Here is a 23,403-nt window from a genome sequence, read left to right as displayed (position 1 = left end):
CAATTCTACTAATGGTTTCATGTAAAGCATTTTACAATTTTTCAAATGGTCGACCTAAGAATGTTGGTGATTGGTCTCCATGTTGGATGAGACTTTCTTCATGAAATCTTTGGTAGAATAATTAATCTACAAATAAAAAATAGTGTGCGTGTGTGTATATTATATATATATATATATATATATATATATAATACCTACACTGGCTTTCACAGTTTGCAATCTATATCTGGTTGCTGATAAATCTCGAAACAAACTCAAGATGAAAAAAATATTGAGATTGGATCAGATGTCTTGAAAGTTTCTAAAAACATAAAAACCCCAAAAAATAAAAAAACAAAACAGGAATGAAAAAAATCAAACCAAGACCCACACATATACATGTTAAGTAAACGGGAGAAAATTTCCTATTTAGAATTTTAAATATGTATTATAATTTAGAAAACAAAACTAAAACTTGGATCAAACAAAAAGAACAGAAAGCTGAAAATCTTATGAATTTTACACTTAATAAAAAAAATAAAAGGCATATAAATAAACATTTGCAGAAAAACTACAGGCTATGTCTGTTATTGAGAGATTAAAGCTAAATGGATATATGTGTGTGTGTGTGTGTGTGAGTGTTTATGTGCGTATTACAAAGAAAAAACTCGAGTTTTAGCACACAGCATAAGCAAAGAATTACACTGAATGCATCAGAGTTCCGTCACAATCTGTCAGTGTTTTTTTGGGGCCTATGTTGGCACCACTATTACCATTTCATTCTTTCCTCTTCAGGAACAGCAGTGTATATAAAGAATGCAATAAAAATAATCCCTTGCCCATGATAATCCCTTGCCTGCAATTTTTTTTTGTTTCAGTTTGAGTAAATCTGTTACCTCCAGAAGAAAAAAAAAATGTTCTCTAATTTATTTTTTTTGCTCAGTCTCACAGCTTAAAATCTGGAGGAAAGAATGGCATAAGTTTTGGTTTACGGGTGTAGCAACATGTTAAAAGTGTTTGTGCCAGTGTCTATGTTTGTGTTTGTATGCATGCATTTTAGTGGCGTTTATCTTTCTTTACTGGTTAGTTTGTCTATAAGTTCCTGCAGTGGAGCAAGTTCACGACGGTCTATCAAGTTAAATTCCTGGACAAAGAATATGAAGTGCTTGAACGATGTGTTTAAGTGGGCTTCTTCACTCAGCTGCACCACTTCCCTGAAATGTTGGTGATAAATATGTGCATACACTCGGAACAAGCGTTTCAGAATAGTTTTTGCTATTGACAAAAAATTCTTTGGGAATGGTACACCTGCAAGAAGAAGGAAAAAAGTCACATTAACAACAATCTATAAGAGGTTAAGTGACTTTTAGACTTTCGATTAACAGGACAAGGTTTCAAATTTCAGTTTAATGATGAAAACTATTTCAATTAATGGATTAAATGATTGGGATTATGAGTACCTTTTAAGTTATTGGTAATGTTAGTTTACACATTGAAGACAACTTTTAAATAAAATTTTTAAAAAATATATCATCACTTTTATTCTGCTACTCTTCAGCCTCATTGGTTACCCAAACTTAAACTATCTCCACCAACCCTGTCCAATCACTACAGTTGCCACCTACTATTCTCTGCTTCCCTTACTTATCCACTCAACATTTGTTCTTCATTCATTATTTTTACCCTCTACCCTCTCTCCATCTATCACTGTTCCAAACACTCTTACAACTTCAACTCATCCACACTCTCTGGTTCTTCTGTTTCCACTTCTACTCACCCCATATCTTAAGTGTTCACCCATCCACCACTATTTTTATCTCTTCCCGGGTCCACCCTGATTACTTTCACCCTCTCTTCTAAAATGTGGGTAGACATGTAGCTTCTTTACAAAAAAACTGTTCTGCTTTGGCTCCTTCCCTCATACTTTAACCCTTCATCTAGCATAAAGCTGCCTCTATCAGGGATTCATAGTTGTACAAGCTGCATGACAGTTTCACTAGTGTTGGTGGTGTGAAAAAAGTATACACTGTGAAGTGGTAGACCTAGCTTCCATGGCTGGATGCTCTCCCTAATGTCAAAGTGGAACATGATACAGTCCTTGGACTGGTTGAATCCTGTCAAAACCTCCAACATATATCAGCATGGAATATAGATGATAAATGATGTTTGCCCCTATAAGATTATGTCCATTCCCAAACAGTTGACAATCTTTGACTTATCATTTGTAACCCTCTATTTTCTCTTTCCCTAATATACCCCACCTCTCACTTTTAATTTGCTTGATGCACTTAACAAGGAAGCTCAACACCGTCACTTGACTTACTAAAAATAGCAGCTAAATCTACCTGAAATTGTCTGAAATAAAGAAAGAACATTGATAATGAAGTCTTAGATATATCCCCTACCAATCACCACCAAAGAATGGTTGTATCTGGAAAGACTGATTCTAGGTCTGCTGTTTCATGGTTGACCAGGGGTTATGCAACAGCACAAACCTCATACTAATCTTTGTTCAACACCTCTGTAACTATATATTTCCAACAATCTCTTCAACTTCTAACCCACAACATTATAAAAGAGCCTAAAAATGCTAAAGGCACTACAACACATCCTAGTAACAATTTAACATAAAATACAAAACATTACATGAGATTTTGATGCCTAATTTAAGTGAAAATAATTAGTGAATCATCATTATCATCAACACCATTGTTGTTTTAACACCTATTTTTTGCATGGTTGCATAGGATGGGTAGAGTTTAATGAGGTAGATTTTCTATAGTTCAAATCCCTTCCTGTTGCTACCTAACCTGTTTCCAAGCAAGGTAATATTTTCCCATGACTAGACATATTTTTCAAGAATGACATCACTTGTTGACAGTGATATTCATTTACAACAGGCATGTAATGTCAAGTAAATGCAAACAGAAAAAATGGGCTTCTTTCAGACTCACAAGGTTTTGGCCAGCTTGGGGCCATAGTAGAAGATACTTGCTCAAGGTGCCATGCAGGACTAAACCTGAAACCATGTGGTTGGAAAGCAAACTTCTTAACCACATATCCATGCCTGTGTCTTAATAAAATTAAAATGAAATAAATGAGGTATGTAAGGTCGTTTGTTGAACTAATTTATTTAGATCCATACAAGACATTTTTCATATGGTTATTAATTCTGGTCAGGTTCTCAAAGAGAAAGATTTTATTATTTTTTTACATCAAACATCATCATTTAATGTCCACCTTCCATGCTGGCATGGGTGGGAATAACAATTCTTATTGATAGAAGATGTAAATCATTTACCTATTTTAGATGGAAATAATGTTTCATCATCTAACTGGTCTTGTACCCAGGTCATCAGATAATCAATATATTTGGGGGCTGAGCACTTGATTGGTTTTTTCACAGTCTGACCATCAGCCCAGTGGTACTCGTATTTTGGCCCGGCGGACATTACTGCACAACTCTCTTCCGTGCAAAATTCTGTGATTGTTCCATATAGCATGTTAATTTGATTAAAGAAATCAACAGCTGAAATTTAAAAAGAAGCAAGAGTTAGAACTAAACATTTAAAACAATCACCATCATCATCATCATTCAACAAACATGTTCCATACTGGCGTACATTGGATGCTTTGAGATGGATCTGAAGACTGCTTCATGCTCCAATAGTTGCCTTGACATGGTTTCTATTGCTGAATATCTTTCTCAATGCCAACCACTTTACAGCATGTCACTATGCAGCCTGCAAGACTAAGACCCTCTTCAACTAAATGGGAATTACAATAGAGAATATGGCAGCTTTATGTAATGGGATGGTAAGGGGATAAAGTAGTGAAACATGGAGCCAGAAAACAACAGGTTTCTTGCAGCAGGGGGGAAGGGGAACTAGCTTCACAGTTACTCAAGATAGGAAGGGAGTAGAAATGAGTGGGGATAAAACAGGAAGTGCGAGAGGGTAGAGGTTGCAAGAGTGTATGGGAGTGTGAGAAATGGTTAGAAACAGAGAATGAGTAAGAGAGTAAGTATTGTGAAGAAAAAATGGTGAGGTATGATAAGCAAGCAGGGAAGTGTAGGTGACAACTGTAGAAATTGGGTAGGGTTGAGGGGTGAGCAGTGATACAGTGGGTGGGGTGGGGGAAGGAGATGATCGACAGTGGAAAAAAGAGGAACGGAGAGAGAAGAGCAGTTGAATAGTAATAATAATAATAATAGGAAAGGTTTTGAATTTTGGCATAAAGCCAGCAATTTAAGTTGATTACATGGACCTCATTTTTCAACTGATACTTATTTTATTGGGCCTCAAAGGATGAATAGCAAAAGTTGTTGGAACAAATGCCACTAAGCATTTTGTCTGACATTAACAACTCTGCCAGTAACAATAATGGTTTCAAATTTTGGCACAAACCCAGCAATTTTGGGGGAGGAGGATATGTTGATTACATCAACCCCAGCAGCATTTGAACTCAGAACAAAGCTGGAAGAAATGCTGCTAGGCATTTTGTCTTGCATAGTAATGATTCTGCCAGCTTGCTGCCTTAATAATAATGGTGGTGATGATACAGGAGACAGAGGGGAGGAAGAGCAGGAGATGTGGTTGTGTCGGTTAAAAAAACATATTACAAAATATTAATGTCAAGACGAAACCTTGCATTCCAAAGTTTGTGTGTGTGAGTGTGTGTGTGTGTGTGTGTGTAACGGAATCTCTTATCAAAGATGACGTATAAGTGTTCAGCTTTTGCTGAACGACCCACACAAATAATTTGTTTACAGTGATCAAATGTATGCACTACACATAAGCTTACTCCAAACTGATGTTGCCCAAACAGGTGCATGATGTACCACACATAAGGTATTGAAGTAACCCCAGAGCAAACAGAGATGAAGTGTTTTGCTGAAGAACACAATGTACCAACTGGGTCCATGATCATGAGTGCAACACCCAAACCACTATGCACTCTCATTATATATACACATACATATAGATATAAATAAAATGGGTGACTGATTCACAATTTTACAACCTAAAGGAAGAAATATATATGTCACTAGAGTGACAAAGGGCACTAATCAGCACCAGTATTGCTAGAAATAGGAATCAAAACAACTCAATAGCCATGGCAAGCATTATCTTAATGACTGACAATGGAGGCAAGCTCTCTACAGCAGCAGATATAGCCAGATCATCAATGATTTTGCATTTTAATGCTTATGCCCCTTAATGCTCATCAGTGGCTCTCACTGTGCCCAGAGTTAAACTCAGCTCGCCATGACAGTTTATAAGATTTCCGTTGAAATCATACACTGGTTTCATAAACAGTAAAAGTGAATATTATAAATAATATGGGTGGCCAATTCACAATTTTATAAGCTAAAGACAGAAATACATATGTTATTAAAGTGACAAAGGGCACTAATCAGCACCAGTATTGCTAGAAATAAGAGTCAAAGCTTATATATACACACAACTGATGCCCTGCTACCATTGTCCTCCATCTCTGTCCACCTCTCCCACCTACACAATATTTCCCTATTTTTGGATTTTCTTACAGGCTTATTATACTGCTGCTCTCCACCTTTCCTATACTTCTACTTATCACCTCCTCCTCGTCCTCCTTCCTGAGATAGTTCTTTTACTTTCACCTCCATACTGATATTTATCACTGACCACACCATTCATCCCATTTACCTCTATCCACCTTCTCTAACCATCTTTCACTCTTATTAACCTATCCACTTATCTTCACCTTCTTGTATCTTGACAAGTACACTGACAACTTGTCAGCAAAATCTTTGTTCCAGCTACTCAACCCACTCCAATATAATGTGAGTTAGCCATGCATCATACCTATTTCTCTATCATACCCTCTCAACACCTGGCATAAAGCCACCTTCCCTTCAACTACAATCCCACTTTATTGAGGAACTTTTTCCTTTTGCTTTGTCTTGCAAGTTACTTGGCGACCTCACTAGTGCCAGTGTCATGAGAAAAAGTAGCCAATACATCAGGGAAGGTGCATGACTCAGTGGTTAGAGTGTCAGGCTCACAATCATGAGATAGTGAAGTCTGTTCCTGGACTGGACTGGGCATGGCATTGTGTTCTTGAGCAAAACACTTTATTTCACATTACTGTAGAAATGAGTTGCAATGTCACTGGTGTCAAGCGGTATCAACCTTTGTTTTCCCCTTAGATAACATTGGTAGTGTTTAGAGATGAGGCTGGTAAGCATGGATGACTGTTGGCTTTCCATAAACAACCTTGCCTGGACTTGTGTCTCAGAGGGTAACTTTCTAGAAGCAATCCCATAATCATTTGTGACCGAAGGTGGTCTTTACACTTTACACCCTGTAAAGTGGTTGACATTAAGAAGGGCATCCAGCTGTAAAAATCCTACCAATGCAGATAGTGGAGCTCAATGCAGTCATGCAGCCCATCCTGCCAAATGGTCAAAACCATGTTAGCATGGAAAACTAATGTTAAACAATAATGATGTTAACACAAAAGAAGTTTCAATTAAAATTTTATTGCAAGTTTTATCTGCTTGTTTCTTATTTATGCCCCACTCCACTGAAAGGCAGCACTAAATCAAAACTATGTCACCTCAGCTCAGCTACATTTATCAGAAGTGAAACCCTGTGATATAAAAATGCTATGATTTAATATTTAAATATTTTAAAATTTGATGCCTGTTCAAAGTTATTATTCATCTATTTACTTAAATATTTACTAATATAGAAGGGAGTTCCTGTTGTTTTTACAGCTGAGAATCCCTTTCTCCCATTAATGGTTCATCCAAGGGGAGGGGGAGTGAGAGAGAGGAGGAAGATGAAAGATGGCGAGAGAAGAGAGAGACAGTTTTATTTAGGGAGCTAAAGTGTGTTTATATTGAACTACAAAAACATCATTGTAATCTGTCAAGTGAGACAAAAATCTACAGAAATATGTATTTTATAAAAATATGGTGTATGTGCATTCATCTATCTATATATATCGTTTCCAAAAAATAAAAACGTGCAGCTTCCTGTCTTTCAGCAGTCTGTTGCTTTGTGTGTGTGTTTAGATGCATGGTTAAGAAGTTTGCTTTCTGACTATATAGTCCTGGGTTTAGTCCCACTGCACAGTGTCTTGGGCACTATAGTCTTCTATTATAGCTCTGGGTCAACGAAAGTGGATTTAATAGATGGAAATGTAAAGAAGCCTGTTGCATATATCTATATATATATATATAAACATGCATATTTATGTATGTATATATGTGCTGTTGTCTCAACAGGACATGGTAATTGTAAACGAGCATTTATTTATTTATTTATGCACCCTTTTAAAGCCTAGCCAGGCTCATGGGCCCCGTTTCCCAGCTTTTACGCCCCCCCCCCCAGCTGGACGGGACGCCAGTCCATCGCAGCATTACTCAAGAAACAGGAAGAAAGAGCGAGAGAAAGTTGGGGTGAAAGTGTACAACAGGGGTCGCCACTACCCCCTGCTAGAGCCTCGTGGAGCTTTAGGTGTTTTTGCTCAATAAACACACACAATGCCTGGTCTGGGAATCGAAGCTGCAATCCTCCAACCGCGAATCTGCTGCCCTAACCACTGGGCCATTGTGCCTCCACATAAACGAGCATTACCATTATAGAAAAGATGTTCATTTCCAGTCTTCTGCAGAAAGCCTATATATTTGGGAAGTTTTCTTTTTGCAACAAAATCTACTTTCACTCTCTGTATATATCTTATTTACACAAGGCTTTCAAAAAAATAATTTGTTCATTTTCAATTTCAAATAGGGATCTTGAAACTTCCTGTCTTGATAGATTGTCAAAAAAGATGCTGCACCTCGACTCTTTACATTCTCCAGGCTCTCAATTGTTATTGCTTGCTGTATAAAGTACAAACTAGACAGTAGAATAAAAAAAAAAAAAAAAGGAATATGTAAATGGATCTTTCAAGAGGTGGTAGGTCAGCACCAAACGGATGAGATACATGTTTATCTAGAAAACATGCCAGCACATACATTTGTATATTTACTGATTATTTACTACTGTTCTTATATATAATCTGTGACGTGTAATCACAGGGGTGTGAGTTTGAGTCTCATAGCTGGCCACCAACATTTTTTTCTGCAAAATAGGGGTAGTTTATCCTGTTCAGGCTATATTATTAGCATTATCCTGCATATGAGAATTTAAAAAATCACTTCTTTAACATTCTAAGACATCTCAACACTTCTAAAGCAAACTTTGTTTGTTTGTTTACTTTCATCGTAATTTGAATATATATATATATATATATATATATATATATATATAAATATATATATATATAGACAGAAAGAGATAGAATCAAGAGAATAATGTGGAGTGGCAGTAAAGACATGTACAAGACAAAACATTGAAATTAAAATGAGATAAGAAGCTGAGAAGAGTTATGTGGCTTGAGGCTACTTACTATTGACAGCAACCCATTCATTAAGGTCTTCCCCTTCAGGTAGCAGCACAGCCATACGCAAGTTGCCACTACCTAAAGTGGCAGCAGCATGTTTCATCAAATCATACTGATGTGTACCTTCTGGAATGTTCTTCTTTGGCTTGAAAGTTTTGTTGTTTCGACCTCCACTGGAATGAGAGAAAAACAATAACATTTACTGTACAGCTCACAAATTCCTCACTCCATCCCCATTGTCATCTGACTGAAGAAATGCAATATTACATCTCATTGTTGAATAGCAGATATAACATGGGGACCTATGACAATATGGCAGTTTAGCAACCATATGAATTACTTAGAATATCTACACTTACACAGCTGAAATCCAATCTACAAAATTATTCCATGAGGATCTGAAGGCTAGTTCTTCAGACCACCAGAACATTAGTCATGGTTACACCATGATGTTATCATGAATGAAGTCCACAAAGCCATCATGTTTTGGACCATACAATGCACTACGAGTTGCTGATAAAGATCACCTGAGCAGGAAGTGCAGAAAGAAAGAGAGCAAAAGGCTGTCAAAAAGGTTTATGAACTGATGGCATCAAAGAAAGGAGTGGAAACAAGAGCCTGATTGATTGTTTACATGCAGCACAACACAGAGGGAACTGGAGAGTCTTGGCAAGCCAACTCCTGGACATGACAAGCACCTGGCAGATGATGGTTTTATTATCATCATCATTTAACGTCTGCTTTCTATGATAGCATGGGTTGGACAATTTGACTGGGGACTGACGAACCAGATGGCTACACCAGACTCCAATCTGATCTGGCAGAGTTTTTACAGCTGGATGCCCTTCCTATTGCCAACCACTCCGAGAGTGTAGTGGGTGCTTTTTACGTGCCACCGGCAGAGGGCCAATCTGGCGGTACTGGCAACGGCCACGCTCAAATGGTGTTTTTTACGTGCCACCTGTACAGGAGTCAGTCCAATGTTTTGTTCACATGCCACCGGCACAAGTGCCATTTATATATATATATATATATATATATATATATATATATAATAATAATATTAGGGACAAAATCCAAAATTACAGGTAAAAAACTCAATTAAAATCAATTTATAAAATATTAAAATTAAATTGAGCCTTATAGATAAAGTATATATAAAATATATAGTTTTAGGGAAAATAACCAATTTTCAAGAACTCATCGATGAAAATCCACTATCACATATAGAAAAATTAATAATTAAAAGCACAATAAATGAGTATAATATAAAGTAAAGTAAATATCATAAGATAAATATAATATTTATCTTATGATATTTACTTTACTTTATATTATACTCATTTATTGTGCTTTTAATTATTAATTTTTCTATATGTGATAGTGGATTTTCATCGATGAGTTCTTGAAAATTGGTTATTTTCCCTAAAACTATATATTATATATATATATATATATATAAAGTGGTAGTTGTATATGAGGTTTGTCACAATGAAAAGAGTACAAGAGTACTTAAATACTAAGTCAGTACAGTGTATTAATATTTCAAGTTTAGGAATCCAACATATACTACTCATGAGTTTCTCATTGATGGAGGTTTCCAGGTAAATGAGTATTGTTTCTAGCAAGGAAAAGAGTGTATTAATTACATAGCATTTAGTATGTGAACCTGAAATTTATGTACTTATCTGTCTATAGATGTCAGTATATATGGGCCTGCATATATCTTGAAGAGGAAGTGCAGAGCTCATAACCTTTTTGGCACTCCTCGATCGGCTATTTAATGAATCATCAACAGTTCAATTAAATAGCAATCACACTAACCTCACTTCCACATGAATAAGAAAAGACTAGGTCATCAAATGGAAGAGCAAAAGATAATTGCTGTTGGGGAAATAAAAGTGTCATCATCATTGTATTCCATGCTGACATGGGTTGGACAGTTTGACAGGAAATGGGCAGACTCCAGTTGTCTGTTGTGGCATGGTTTCTACAGCTGGATGCCCTTCCTAATGTCAACCACTTTACAGTGTGGTGGATGCTTCTTACTTGCCACAGGTACATTTATGCAGCAACAGCACCTGTAAAGGTCAAGCTTGAAAGTATGGATGACAATGAATTTACTTCGCTTGACGCATCCTTTCAAGTACAGCAAATTGCCACAAATTATATCAGAACTCACTGATTAAATGAAAACTCCAATGTTTAGTGTATCTTTGGCTTAATTAACACACCAGCATCGGTTGTCAAGCGTTGGTGGGGGACAAACACACACACATATATATATATATACATATAAACGACAGGCTTCTTTCAGTTTCCGTCTACCAAATCGACTCACAAGGCTTTGGTCGGCCCGAGGCTATAGTAGAAGACACTTGCCCAAGGTGCCACACAGTGGGACTGAACCCGGAACCATGTGGTTAGTAAGCAAGCTACTTACCACACAGCCACTCCTGCGCCTATATATATTATATATATTTATAGTAAAGAGTGGCTATTCTTTACCCTGTTGACTTGGTCCTCAGTAAAGATATTGGAGTGTAAGTTCAAATCATTTGAACACTACTATGTGTTTTCTATATTGAAATTCTCTTGATCTCATTTATTGAATATATATATATTAGGGTATTTAGAAAGTAATTGCATTTACCAGAAAGGATATAAAAATTAATGCAAACTATGTTCATCTGAATAGTTTTAATCAAGAATGTAATCACCATCATTTTCAACGACAGCAACCCAATGGGAAAGTAACTTTTTTATGCTGTTCAAAGAGACCAATTTCTTTTCTGGAAAAAAGTCTGAAAGACTTTTCAACTTCTCCACTTTCCTGAATGTTTTGCCTCTTATAAAAGGTTCTAGTAATTGGAACCGATGGAAATCTAAGTTCTAAGTCAGGTGAGTATGGAGGATGTGGAAGAATTTCTCATCCTAACGATCTTATTTTTTTCTTGGGTTTGTTTTAAAGAATGTGGCCATGCATCGTCATGCTGGAGAATAACACTTCTGTTTACCAAAGCTGGCCACTTTCGATGTAATTTTTCATTTATACAATCAAGTTGTTGGCAGTAGATATTTGCATTGATGGTTGTTCCATGTTCCTGTAGCTCATAATGGATAATACCTTTCATGTTCCAAACACAGAGCAAGGATTTTTGCAGATAGAATTCTAGATTTGGTGTTGGCACTGCCTTCTCATGTGATAACCATTGTCTTTTTTGTTTTCTGTTGTGATGAAAAACCCATTTTACATCACCTGTAGTAATGCACTGCAGAAACAACAGGATGTTATTCCTGGTTAGAAGATTGCTGCAGATGGAACATTGTTCAGTTTTCAAGTGTAAGCTCGTGAAACCCAAATTCCCTCTTTGCACGTTTTCTCAATTTGCTAGAGATGTTTGTGGATAGTTGAACATAAAACATTAAATTTTTGCACAAAATCTCTGGTGCTTTGATATGGATTTGGTACAATAGCCTCATTCAAAAGGTTGCCATTCAGAGTGGGTTATCTTTCAGAGCAAGGCTTGTTGGATATGTCACAATCATCAACTTTAAGCCTTTTAAACCACAGCTGACATGTACGAGCTTTCACTGCATCTGGATACACTTCACAAATGTTTATTATTACTTCTGTAGTGGTACTTTTCTTTTCAAACACATACAGCAAGCAGTGGTGAATATGTTGTTACATAAAGTTCTTATCCTCCATGGGGTTAATTACTTAAATAACTATGAATGACACATTGTGGGAGAGAAATGATATACTATTTTTAGATCTTGCCCATTTGACCTTGGCTCTGATGTGTTTTTTGGTTCATATTTCATAGTGGTGAAAGAATGCAATTACTTACTGAAGACCCTAATTTCTATTTCTCTCTCTCTATATATATGTATATATCTCCAACTCCATCATTTTAATACTCCAAATGTTAAATATACATTCACCAATGTAACTATTATCATTTGTATGGCATCTCAAAATATTTACAATTTTTTAAAACAGTTTCCTTTCACTGTACCAACAAATATATATTTATTAAGTCACTCATATTCTAAGACCACTAAGTTATCTCCTGCATTAGCTTTGAGACAAAAACTCATGAATACTTCTTTCTCACTGTGTATATTTGATTCTACTTTAGTTTTGCAATGTTCTAAATATGATCACAAAAGATTTCACGTAACAAAAAAAACTATCTTTGGTACACTTTCAACTAACTCTTAATTATTACAAATCATTAACTGATAGTTATTCAGCATACATTATACATAGATTAAATAATAAAACTCCTAATTAATTCCAGCGTTTAATTATTGTAAAAGTGGTGAATTGGCGGAATGATTACATCATTGGACAAAATCACACAAGGTATTTCTTCTTGCTCTTTAGATTCTGAATTCAAATCGGAGGTCAACTTTGCCTTTCATCCTTGCAAGGTTATCAAAATGCCAGATAAGTACTGGTATCAACTGCACTCTCTCCACAAAATGCTAGCCTTGCACTTAAATTAGAAACAACTTTCCAACAGTAATATCCAATAATCTTATCTTTTTACCTTTTACTTGTTTCAGCCATAGGACAGTGGCTGTGCTAAAGCATTGCCTTGAAGAATTTTAGCTGAATAACTAACACCAGTACATACACTTTTAAACCTGGTACTTATTCTACAAGATTTTTTGCTGAGCTAAAGTTAGAGTGGGGACAAACAAACCAACAGTGGTTGCCAAGCAGTGTGTGGGGGTACTCTTTCTCTCTCTCTCATACACACACAAATAGTCGTGTGCACACACAACAGACTTTCACTTTCTGTCCAAATTCACTCAGCAGGTATTATTTGGACCAAGGTTATAGTAGAAAACATTTGCCCAAGTTGCTGCATAGTGAGACTGAACCAAAATCACATGGTTGTATAATGAGCTTAACTACACAGCCAAGACAATCACCTATAAAGCAGGTCTGTCTCTCTTGAAGAAATTGTACCTGCAATCTTTCATTAAATTCTGTTTAAAACTAGTAACACTATTGAATCACCTGACACTTGTAGTTTTCAGTTTACATTATTCATGCATCATCTACTGGCTATGAAGTCCTTTGGCCAGCGTACCCGAGGTCCTACTGTACATTTTGTGTACTTATAGCTTGCTTTGTGAGCACAACAAAGAAAAATTCTTGAACACTATGCTACAAAAATATCCTGAGAAAATTCAGTTTTGAGCACAATATTTGCAGGGCATAGACATCAGCCCATCATAAAATATGGGTTTATGATAGGTATCCATTGTAAGACAGACAAGTTCTGAGTAAAATATATATAAGTACAAAATGTCCATAATTTTCATGATTTTTTTCTCTCTGATATAAAGTAAAATTCTTATCTGCCTGGAAAACATGTCACCTTTACAAATCCATTAACTTTAATCAAGAATTAGATTCCAAATGTAAAGAGGTACACTAACTACAGAATTAAGGTGCTGGACAACTAATTACAAAGATACAAATTAAAATCCTCCTCCAGCAAGAAAATGCAATACTAATTTCAACTGGAACTGAGATGGAATGTTACAGAAAGACACTTTTCATTCTATATACAAAAAATATGGAACGTTAAAAAAGAAATTGTTTAGAAGATGGTGAACTCAGAAATGTTTCAGCCAATTGTTAAAAGTGTGGAAAATGAAGTGGTATTATGTAACACAATACTGAGACATCTTATCTCAAGATGAATATTGGTCATGAATGGAGAGTCTATGGTGAAAAAGGTAAAGGAAGAGATGGAATGGTTCAGCAATATCATGGTGGAGAACATGAAGTTGGCTGACATGTGGGGAAGATAGAAGGATTAAGTTGTGTACCAACAGTCACCCTACCACAGGGATTTTATTTGATTGAAGATATATAGTGTGGGTTGGTTAATTCAGATACACAAATAGAATAAGCCCAGTAATGTCTTATTTTCTCTGCAATCTAAGGTAATTTAGACCGAGCAGTGGTAATTTGTGACTTAAATTTCAATCATTTACCACAACACCTAGTCATAAGCTACAGGCTGCATAAGAGACCTAACAAGGTGCTACATAGTAGAATATAATTTACAACCACACAGTTGCAAAGTAAATGTTCTTTTATCACACAGCTATGCTCCTTAGCACTGAATGTTTGAATTGATTACTGCTCAATTACTCTCTCGTTTGGTAACATCTCTGTCACCCAAGACTAGAAATCTGTTCTCACTGCTGCTCTACCCAGCTTCTGATATTTACCACACACATACAACTCAGGTGACAGAAGCCATCATGCTGATAAGCTAGTCAGTTCTCTCCATTCAAGACAGATTCAGTTCTTTCAAAATAAGAACCAGATCAGTTTAAGAACAGCCTATACCCTAATGCTGTATGCATTCTCAGCAGTTGATAACCCACAAAGCTACAATTAACATATTAGTTTCTATTAACTGTACTATATAAACTTGTGTCTGAGCACAACCAAACCACATTTCAATACATATACCATGATACTGAATATTATAAATTCTTACCATACCTTCTCTAACATAAGTTCAAACTATCTATGGACACTTCTATTTCTGGATATGGACTAGACAACATTTATAAAAGGTTAGTAACATTAGCCGACTGGCTGGAATCCTAATATTTCACCATCATCATCATTTTAACATCCACTTTTCTATGCTTGCATAGGTCAGATGGAATTTATTGAGACAGATTTTTTTACAGCCAGATGTCCTTCCTGTTGCTAACTCCCATGTTTTTCTTTGGCCAGACATGAAAGCTTTCAGTTTCTGTCCACTAAGGCTTTGGTTAGCCCCAGGGCTATAGTAGAAGACACTTGCCTAAGGTGTTATGCAGTAGGACTGAACTCAAAACCATATGCTTGGGAAGCAAACTACTCAAGCATACAGTCATGCCTGCACCTATAGACAATGTCTGTATTTAGTAATCTTAAAATTTAAGGCTGTTCTTCAGTTCCTCCTCAAATTAATTCTTTAGCCTTTAAATTACTGCCAAATGTAATGCTTATTTATTTACATTGCTTTGAATTTATCACACATTATCTTGTAGCATTGAGATTTGAATGATGTGAATGTATATTTTTAGAATGACATTGTAGGGTAGGTGTGAGAAGCCAGATCTGGCTGGATTAAATGCTAAAGGGTTGTATTAGCCTAATTAATTGTATTAATTAGCTATATGTTTCATTGATAACACTTTATTTCAGGTCACACAACAGCTGATGTTATCCCAATCAATATTTTAGACTTACTGAGGAGTATATCAAGCGAGTTATTTTCAGACCAGATAATATTAGAACAGTTGTTTTGTTAAGGGACAGTAAAGCTTTTTATAGCAATAGGAGAAACAATCAACAATCAATAAAAAAAATAGTAAAACATGAAAGTAGTTTCTAACAAAGAGCTAGTAATTTAAACTCCACCCAGCTAATATGGAAATAAATGGTCTTTCCTCTATGAATGTTAGGTTGTAGCTAAAAAAAAGTTATCACATGAAGTTCCCATCTCATGACCTTCCTAACTTCTTTTACTTGTTTCTGTTACTGCCATGCTGGGAGTAGTGCTTCAATACTTATTTTTAAAGTTTGGTTTCTTTTGCAGAACAGCTAAGTTACAGGGACATAAACCAACAGCAATGGTGATGAGAGACAGAGACAAACACATATGAGGGACTTTTACATGGTTTCTGTCTAGCAAATTCACTCACATGGTACTGGCCAACCCAAGATTACAGTAGACACTTGTACAAGTGATATGCAGTGGGACAGAACCTGAAACCGTGTTGTTGCAAAGCAAGCTTTTTAATGCAGTATATTTTTGTTACTTTCACTCGTAGGCTGGAGTGTAGATATGATGGTGTATTGTGTAGTTGATATTGTTTGAAAAGAACTTGCAGATAGAAGTATATAGAAGTTTGCTTCTCAACCATGTGGTTTCAGGTCAGCAGGGTTAGTCAAACAAACTGACACAAATAAACTAACACTAATTATCAAGCAGTGAAGAGGAAGGAGGGAAACACAAACACATATGACAAGCTACCACATAGTTCCTATCAACTAAATTCACTCACAAGGAATTGGTTGGTCTGAGGTTATAGTAGAAGACACTTGCCCAAAGTGTTGTATGGTGAGACTGAATCCGAAGCATGATTGCAAAGTGGACTTCTTAACCGCAAAGCCAAACCAGCACCTAACTTCTCAACCACAGTCACATTTTAGTTGCTTTTTTTATAGAGAGAGAGAGAGAGAGAGAGAGAGAGAGAGAAAGAGAGAGAGAGAGAGAGAGAGAGAGAGAGAGAGAAAGAGAGAGAGAGAGAGAGAGAGAAAGAGAGAGATAGAGAGAAAGAGAGAGAGAGAGAGAGAGAGAGAGAAAGAGAGAGGAAAAAAAGGTCTGATATTTTGTTCTCTTGATCAGTAATGATATTCTCAGGTTTTGGCAGGACTCCTAACTTGTATTGAAACACCATTAATAGTCATCCAGTCTTCCATACAATTTACTAAATAATAATTAATGATAACAACAACAAAAGGACTTTTGACATCCCTTCCCAAATGCAGTTACCATTAATCCTAATATTTTCCTGAGCCAGTAACTTGCTATTCTTCACTGGTTTTTCCCTCCATTATTTACTTTTGCTTCAGCAGCAATCACTGTGCATGCAATGCATACATGTCATCCATGAAAGAGCACGGTACACAGTCGACATATTACTTGATTAAATGAGTGACTGGTTAGTCAGAATATTAAACCTGCACAGACTTGAAGTTTTGGTCTGAATGTTACGAATACATACAAAAATGATTTACATTATTACTCTGATGCAAGAGTTTCTACTAATGTTTTTAAGGCAAACGAGCATGGCAATGTTTCCTGCAAGTCTTGAAAATCATTTTAACATTCCAATACTTGTAGGCTACTCCCCTCTGTGTATTTCAAATAACCTGAACCTCATAAAAACAAACATTAAAAACAACATACCATCGGTTCTATTTTCATCTCCAAATTTTGCAGAAGCTGTTGTATGTAGAAGAATTTTTAATATTGCTTTTACAATAAGAAGCAAACTTAAAATATGATACAAAAGGCAAATAGCAAAACAATAACTTGTTGGCCTCATCTTTTACTTGCTTCAGCCATTGGACTGCAGTCATGGGGGGGGGGGGGAATTGCCTTGAAAGGTTTAGTCAAACAAATCAACTCCAGTACTTAATTTAAAGTCTGGTACTTATTCTTAGTGTCAATAGCTGAACTGCTAAGAATCTTACTTCTCAACCAGATGGTTCTAGGTTCAGTCCCACTACGTGGCACCTTGGGCAAGTGTCTTCTACTATAGTCTTGGCTGACCAAAGCCTTGTGAGTGGATTTGGTAGATGGAAACTGAAAGAAGCTTGAGTAACTATATAAAATGTTGTTGTAATAAACTGCTCTATATTTTTAGAGTGTGCTGCTTTCTGATATGTTTTTTTTAGTAACTGACTATATATATATGTGTGTATGTGTGTGTGTGTCCCACCCACCACTTGACAACCGGTGTTGGTGTGTTTGTGTCCTTTTAACTTAGCAATTTGGCAAAAGTGACCGATAGAATAAGTACCACTTCTTAAAAAAGAAAAGTACTAGGGGTCGATTCATTCGCCTAAAAATTCAAGGCAGTACCCCAGCATGACCACAGTCTAGTGAGTGAAACAAGCTAAGGATAAAATCAAAACTGGTTGCTAAATGGTGGTGGGGACAAGCACAAACACAAATATACATTTACAATGGTCTCACAGTTTCCATCGATCAAATTCACTCACAAAGCATTGATCATCTGGTGTTATAGTAAAAGATACTTGCCCAAGGCGCTACTCAGTGGAACTGAACAGGAAACCATCTGGTTGTCAAGTAAGCTTTTAATCACACAGCTATGTCTGCACCTATAATCACACAGCCAGGCCAGTAGACCCCCGCCCCATCAAAATACTCCAAACAAACAAACAAGCGAACAAAAATCTTATTGACATTTTATTTTAATAGCCTTCTTTATAGTTCAAAAGTGAAAATATTTTCAAATAAGTAAATCATTTTGTTCTTCAAATTTGATGATGCTTTCTCTAAGAAAGAAAGTATATAAGAAATTTTAGAAACTAAAACAAAGGTTTTAAGAAGGCTAGACTCAGGCAGATAGAACAATGCCATACTGCTATAAGAAAAAGAATCAGGTTTTCTCTTTCAATAATAGTAACAACAAAGATCAGACACTAGCATTGGATTTTGATGCGTGATTATAGTATAGAACATGACATATTTTTACTTTCAAATATATATTGATAAACTGTGTATATCCGAGGAGGACTTTTGTTGAATAAGCTTAGCAACCAATTTTAAAAGCACTGGGAATATCTACTGTATTATGCTTACATTTTTCTTCAAAGCAACTGGACAGATACAACCCAAACAGCTTAATAATGTGAATCAATAAAGAGGATTATTAATATCATGAAAAAAATTGACCTAATCTTTTCCATTAGAAATATTACAGAGCGATCACTTGATATTAATGAACATACATCTATGTTATATATAATAACAACAATAATCCTTGGATGGAATTTATAAACATTTAATGCATCGCTACGTACGTTTCCACGAATCACAACTCTTAAGATCACAGTCTGTATTCCTGGGATGATTACAGTGTAGTCCATAATATGAGGGCATCTGGTTGATGATGATGAACATCATCATATATTCAAAACATTTCTCCATAAACAAATTTTAAAAATATGATACTGTGTGGTACCTTGAGCAAGTTTCTCCTACCTTCTACTTTAGATATGGATGAATCAAAGTCGTCTAAGTTGATCTGATAGACAGGAACTGAAAGAAACTCAGTGTTTGTGTATGTGTGTGTGTATGCGTGTTTCCTGGTCTTGACACTGCTTGTTTGACAGTGACACACATTCACAACAATTATGCAGTGTTATTCACTATTTCCAATAACCAGGACACTACTTCAATAAAACTCCATCTGACCCATGCCAGCATGGAAAAGTGGAGCTTGGAATGACGACGACAATGATATAGGTAGTTTTTTAAAAATCTTTAGCAAGAGATTTAACTCATTAATTAGGACTTTTTCAGTTTCTAAAAACATCCTTCCGAGGAAGTCTTATAGTATAACTACTTACAATGTAGTGATATTTCATGTTGTCATGGTTATTTACTTTCAGACAAATAGATTTAAGTGATTGGTATAGAGAGGAGGAGGAGGAGGTGCAAGATATTCATTTCTATGCAACAGGAGCCATCTATTGAAGTAGTATAGATTTGAAGATCATTTTACGATGCTGCCTATGCAATAAACACACATACACAATTAAAAAGAGATTTTAAGATTAATAGCAGTGTTTTAATTCTGAGTAAAATCAGTGAAGCAAAATTATATGGTACAAATCATAGTTCAATAATAATGTGGGAGAAGGTGTGTGTGTGTGTGTGTGTGTGTGCATACACACACATTGTGATAGTCTATGCTCTAGTTCTTCAAGTACAGATAATTATAATTAATGAACAGAAAAACTTAAAGAAATAGAGCAAAAAAAAAAAAAAAAAAAGATTTAGATTTAGATTTTAGCTAAATTTAATACTCTTGAGGTTTTGGAAGCTGAGTAGCTGAAGGATATAAGATGTTCACATCTCACATCATATTCTGATTAACCACTGCCAAACACAGTCTCGTATTCTTAGGCAAGGCACATCACTCTATCTTCAACTATAAATAGATATTGTCTGACTGTTGAGTAAAGGTTAGTATCAAAACACTAAACATCTGCATAAACACAGTAATTCCACCCATACTTACTGATATAGCAAACAAATTTCATGTCATACACTTGCATATAGAATTTTGAGGTGCAGGCATGGTTGTGTGGATAAAAAGATTGCTTTGGAACCACATGGTTTGGGTTCAGTTTCACTGTGTGGCAACTTGTGCACAACAGCCCCAAGTTGGCCAACAGATGGAAACTATAAAGAAGCCAGATGTGTGGGTCTGTCCAGGTTTTGACATTTGCATGCTGATTGTAGACAATGTCTTTGTTCATAAAAAAACCCCCAAAAATTATATCATTTGCCTGCAATCTTCTATGAAAACATGACCAGTTGTAGCCATTCCTGTTCAAAGGACTAGAAGGCATATTAACCTTGATTACAAACAGGTGAGAGCAGGTGACAGGAAGAATGTGCAGCCATAGAAAATCTATTGCAACAAGTCTCATCTGACCCATGCAAGCATGTGAAAATGATGATAATGATAAACTAATAACAGTAAATGACAGTGCATACTAGGCTTGATGGTAGGTAAAGAGTAAAAGAACACAACACACATTGAGAAAGAATTACAGAGACTGAGAAAGAAGGGAGGGAGTGATGTCAAAATAGTTATGAGAGGAGTTACACAAATGAGAAATTTGTTTCATTTTAAGGTAAATATTTTTCTTTTGAAAATTATTATTTATTCTATAATTTTGATAAAAGTTAAATTATAATTGTTATATGTATAACATATTTCCTGATATTACCCATGGTGGCAAAAGTATACTTCTAAAGTTACCTGTCATATGATGGGTAACACTAATAACAGAATGAAAACAAACACAGCTTTAAAAAATAAAATACAAGTTGGGCTATTGTAAGCAAAGTTTTGCATTATGATCAATAAAAGAAGACGAGAGGAATGACTATAATGTAATAGTTCAAGAGAGTATTGTAGTTGAAAGTATGTTTGGGGAGATGCTAGTACAAAGATAATTTTTTCCTGTTTAATAGTACTGAATGAAAGTGTTGCCTTATTGCTCTCGTGATTCTAAGATTGTGGTTTGATTCCTGGACTGGGCAGTGTATTGTGTTCTTGAGCAAAACACGTCAATTCATGTGGTTCCAGTTCATTCAGCTGTAAATGAATTTCAGCAATAGCTGGGATGTTGATCCTGTAACAGACTGGAGTCTCATTCAGGAGGGAGTGTTGTAATCTAAGTCATTTATATATATGCTGTGGAAACCAGGCTGAGCTCTGGCCTTATGAGTACTAGGATTCAAGGCAGACCAAATTTAAGTTTAATACTAATAGGTTTAGCCATCCGGTTGCACCAGTCCTCAGTCAAATCGTCCAACCCATGCTAGCATGGAAAGCGGACGTTAAATGATGATGATGATGATGATGATGATGATGATGTATTTGGCTTGTGTGTGTCTCCTACCTGTATATGCAAGTAGTGTGAGTACAGTGTCCTATGTAAGTGCAAAACCTATTTCTGAGACTTTTTTTCAAAGTTAAAGTAGATATAGTTATAAAGATTATCCCCAAACTAAGAAGTTCAGGCAACTTACAGAATTCTAAGCAAGTTCTATAATGGAATGAGAGAATATTTGTTCAAGATCTTCACTACACAACTATATAATAGTAACTAGAAAATGAATCAGTGTCTAAAAGATATTTAAACTGAAGTTTGATCAAGGTTCACATTTCGACAAACTAGTTCTAAACAGAAAATTTTTTTAATTTTTATAAATCAAATACAAATGAGAGCGAGAGAGCGAGAGAGAGAGAGAAAGAGAGAGATTGATTGATTGATTCAGAGTATTATAACAGTGTTGGAAGTGATAGGTCACTAGTTGATAAAGTTAGATAGGTTATCCATGACAATGGCACACACAATGTAGCATATTTATATAGATTAGGGTTAATCACTAGAACAATTGAAGAGTTGAACCTAGATCTGAAGTACATTGTTTAAGGGCAATGAAAGAGACACCCTTAAAACTGGAGAAGTTTTTAGTCTTGGTGACTGATCTGTATGTATTTAATAGTAGACAAGTGGAATGGAGGAGCATGTGTGTGTGTGTTATATGAAGCTAAAAAAAAAAAAAAAAGGTAGAAGTCTCCTTATAGAGACATCTTTGACACAGAATTGTGATCGGCCCTACAAAGAAGGTGGACACCCTCTCAGCAAGTAATCTAGAACATCAGACAGTTTGCAAGCTGCACATTGCAGGAATGTGTCTTTTGTTTAATATATCTTTAGCTTTTACTTGTTTTAGTTTCTGAACTGTGGTCATGCAGGGGCATCACCTTCAGGGATTTAGTCAAACAAATTGACTTAAATACTAATCTTCACATCTGGTGTATTTGTAATATGTATACACACACATACAATCTATCAGTCTCTTTTGCCAAACTGTTAGGTTACATGGATGTAAACAAACCAGCATCAGCTATCAAGTGATGGTCCCCCCCCCCCATTTATCTATGTATATATGACAAATTTCCACAGTTTCTGGCCTGGGGATATAGTTGAAGACACTTGCCCAATTTGATATGAAGTGGGAATGAACTTGAAACCATGTGGTTGCAAAATGAGTTTCTTAAACAGTCGTGCTTGTACCTTATTAATTTTCTTCCTAAAAATCTCCAGCTGGGTTATAAATTATCAATTAAATATTAACATAATCAACTGACTTTTTTTTTACTTCTTATTACACATTACTGCAATATACATAAGGTCAACTAATGATGCATTCTTTGATTGTCTGATTTACTATTTTAAAACTATAAAACCAGAAATATATAATATTGATTAGATTAATATGGCATGCTAAATATACTTTCCTTACAACAACAGACAATTTTTTCCTTATAATCACTTGCTCAGTTCTCAAGTGATTATAATATTCATTTGTATTACCCACCATCTCATAATGTCACTGTGCAAAGTTTATTATAACAGCTAGGGTTTTAATTTTCTAAATGTATACAGAGCTCTCCCAATTAAGCAGCCACATGGTTCTGGGTTCAGTCCCTCTGCGTGGCGTCTTAGGCAAGTGTCTCCCACTATAGCCAAGGGCTGACTAAAGCCTTGTGAGTGGATTTGGTAGACAGAAACTGAAAAGAAGCCCATCATGTATATGTATATAT

At 35.8% G+C, this 23,403-nt stretch overlaps 1 protein-coding gene across 3 annotated transcripts in view; it reads right to left on the bottom strand.

The window, feature by feature from the left end:
• Window positions 1–481: 481 nt before the first annotated feature.
• LOC106869691 (MOB kinase activator 1B) overlaps window positions 482–23,403 on the bottom strand; it is a 73,611-nt gene continuing 50,689 nt past the window's right edge. For 2 of the 3 annotated variants that reach the window (XM_014915528.3, XM_014915523.3), the window contains 3 exons: window positions 8,422–8,588; window positions 3,281–3,508; window positions 482–1,287 (listed from right to left, as the gene is read on the bottom strand). In XM_014915528.3, coding sequence (XP_014771014.1) covers window positions 1,046–1,287; window positions 3,281–3,508; window positions 8,422–8,588 — 637 coding nt within the window. In that variant the 3' untranslated portion in view covers window positions 482–1,045. The remainder of the gene's footprint in view (window positions 1,288–3,280; window positions 3,509–8,421; window positions 8,589–23,403) is intronic. The other variant, XM_089347077.1, reaches the window with a different exon arrangement.

The sequence above is a fragment of the Octopus bimaculoides genome, chromosome 2 (genome assembly GCF_046866305.1).
Source record: "Octopus bimaculoides isolate indiv1 chromosome 2, ASM4686630v1, whole genome shotgun sequence".
Lineage (NCBI taxonomy): Eukaryota > Metazoa > Mollusca > Cephalopoda > Octopoda > Octopodidae > Octopus > Octopus bimaculoides.
Note: the sequence above shows the minus strand (reverse complement) of the source record. Positions and strands in the feature narration are given on the sequence as shown.